Source organism: Aptenodytes forsteri, unplaced genomic scaffold (genome assembly GCF_000699145.1).
Source record: "Aptenodytes forsteri isolate BGI_AS27 unplaced genomic scaffold, ASM69914v1 Scaffold61, whole genome shotgun sequence".
Lineage (NCBI taxonomy): Eukaryota > Metazoa > Chordata > Aves > Sphenisciformes > Spheniscidae > Aptenodytes > Aptenodytes forsteri.
The window spans coordinates 782410-785110 of record NW_008794443.1 but is presented as its reverse complement, the minus strand read 5'-3'; the positions used below and the strand labels follow the sequence as shown (position 1 = coordinate 785110).

The 2701-nt window shown below is 52.4% G+C and overlaps 1 protein-coding gene across 1 annotated transcript in view; it reads right to left on the bottom strand.

Moving 5' to 3' along the window:
- The window catches only part of ARHGEF10L (Rho guanine nucleotide exchange factor 10 like), a 17769-nt gene that overhangs the window by 1079 nt on the left and 13989 nt on the right, over positions 1-2701 (bottom strand). Inside the window, exon 26 of the mRNA XM_019474763.1 lies at positions 1241-1415. Coding sequence (XP_019330308.1) covers positions 1241-1415 — 175 coding nt within the window. The remainder of the gene's footprint in view (positions 1-1240; positions 1416-2701) is intronic.

The window sequence follows — 2701 nt, the reverse complement described above, 5'->3', positions numbered from 1 at the left end:
ATAAGGGAAAGGGGGCCGGGGGGGGGTGGGGAAAGAAAGTGAGAGTTCTAATGGCAAATGAATATTTTATTGCCGGGACTTAGCGCTGCACGGCGTCGGACTCGGCGAAGCAATATATCTGCGGAGATGCAACTCCGGTTTCTCCAGGAGGACTTTATTAATGACCTGTCAAGTTAAAAAGGATGAGGGAGCACGAGTTCAAAAACGCATTAATACCCAACGCTCCCTCGCCCAGGAAGAAAAGGAAGTGATAAATATTTTAACATGCCCTAAAAAGAAAAAAAAAAAAAAAAAAGAAAAAGCGACTTACACGAGTATCGCGCTTATAACTAATTACACAATTATGTCGCTCTCTAGCTGGAACAAGGGGGGAGACAACCTTGCAGGCCTGGGGCGGGTGAGAGCAGGATGGGTGGGCACGGCTAGGAGACAGTGCTGGACGGTAAGCTGGGGAAAACGGGGCGCACGGGGCAACGGCGGCGGGGTGCATGCATGGATGCACGCACGGGTGCAAGGATGCGTGCACGGGGATGAAGATGGGCGCAAGGATGGGGTGCAAGGACGTGTGCACGGGGACGAAGACGGGCGCAAGGATGCATGCGTGGGGATGAAGATGGGCGCAAGGACGCACACACAGGTGCGAAGGGGGATGCATGGATGCACGCAAGGATGCACACAGGTGCAAGGATGGGCTGCAAGGATGCAGGCACAGGTCAAAGATAGGGGCAAGGATGGGTATGTGGATGCAGGCACAGTGCAAAGATGGGGTGCGTGGATGCATGGGTGCGTGGATGTGCAAGCACGGGGTGCACAGAGGTGCAAAGATGGGTTCTGCGGCTGCACGTACAGGTGCAAAGATGGGTGCAAGGATGAGGTGCACAGATGCAAAGATGGGATGCACGGATGCATGCACGGGTGCAAAGACGGAGTCAGTGAATGCACGCACGTGTGCAAGGGTGGGGGTGCCCGGATAAGGTACACGTACAGGAGCAGAGGTGCAAAGATGGGATGCACGGGTGCACCTACAGGTGCAAAGATGCCACCAGCTCCACCTCCGCAGTCAATGAGGAGAGACCCCCAGAGGTCCAAGCTCAGCCCTTTACACCATGAACCAGATAAATTCCTTGCACAGTTTCTCTGCAAATCAGCACAGCCGTAAAGCAAAGCGACACATCTACGGAGCGATGCCCCAGCTTGCCCGTTAATCGCAATTAAGAGCCAGGGGGAAAGGGGAGCTCACCCGGCAGGACGAAGGTGGTCCTGGTGGCGATGTTGATCTCCTGCAGATGCTCCAGCGTCTCGGTGTGGAAGAGGCGGATGGAGGAGCCCGAGGAAAAGGCCATCCAGACCCCGCTGCCCGCCTTGATCATGTGCGTGACGCTGGCCTCCGTGTCCGGGTGGGCCTCAAAGGTTTGCTGCCAAAAGGGGAATTGCAAAAAGGAAATCAAAGGGGTTGCTCCCTAAAATTGCTGCTAGCTCAGACTCTCTCCAGGAGCTGCTGTAGGGCTGCAAAGCTGCACGGGGAGGGGACCAGAGCGACCTTGAGGTCCCATTCCTCCTCGCCAGCTCTGGCTTGGGCAGAGGACACTGAGACCAGCCCGTCTCCAAACCCCTCCTGGGATTTTTTTGGATGATAATACAGCCTTTCCCACCCCTCCAGGTTTTTTTTTTTCCTTCTTTAAAAGACTTTCCCAGACTAGATGCACCTGCAAAATCCATCCCAAGATGGGACGAGACCTTCCTGCTTCCCTCCAACCCCAAAAAATCAGCGATCAAAGGCTCAGCTCCCCTGCAAGAGCTATTTGGGGATCATGGACCGGTCCCATCTGCTTCCCAAGCTCCCTGCCGGAGCATTTCCTTATCAGACAGGGGAGGCAAACTGCAGGAAAAACACCTTTTTGTATCAAAAAATCACCCCTGCTGCAGATTTCCCAACATAAAAACTCATATTAGCATCGAAGGATTAAATCACTGGAGGAGAAACCTGCACGCAGCGACTTCGCCTTCATTTCTCCTATGGCTTTGAAACGTTTTTTGCTTTAAAATTTGCTTTAGATTAAAAAAACAAAAAAGAGGAGCAGGTATCGATCCCCTTCCCGGAGAGGGCCGGCATAAAGCATCCCCCCAAAAAGCTTGTACAAAATGGGGGCGGATAGAGACTTTTAGGTCATCTCCCTCTTGTTCCCCACCCCACATGGGATTTATCCCCTGACGGTTTATTCCCAGGTCACCGGTCCCATCCAGGCGGACCCAAGACCCTATTACACAGCTCTCCATCAAATACTATTTACACCATCCCCCAGCATCTGCAAAAATTCCCACCCGGCTCCTGTCATAAATAAAATCAGAGACTGAAAAAGAATCCAGTCCCTGATGCATTATTCATCCCCGGCACCGCCGTTAGGCTGGATTTATGACAGCTAATACACGCAAACTAAGTTTGGGCACTAAATGTGAAAATTAAAGGTGGGAGAAAGGCGGGGTTTTGGTTTTTTTTTTAAAAAAAAGGAACTATTCAGCATTCCCTGTTTATGCAGCTGCGGGAGATGTCTCGGCATCCTCCTCCTGTGACCCGATGTCGGAGGGAAGGGACCCAAAAGTGATGAAAAGCAGCAAGAAGCAGCAATAAAAAGGTTGTTTTGGGCATTGCACAGGCAGGGACGTGCCCACGTGCATCCTTTGGGGCTCAAACCAGTGTGAC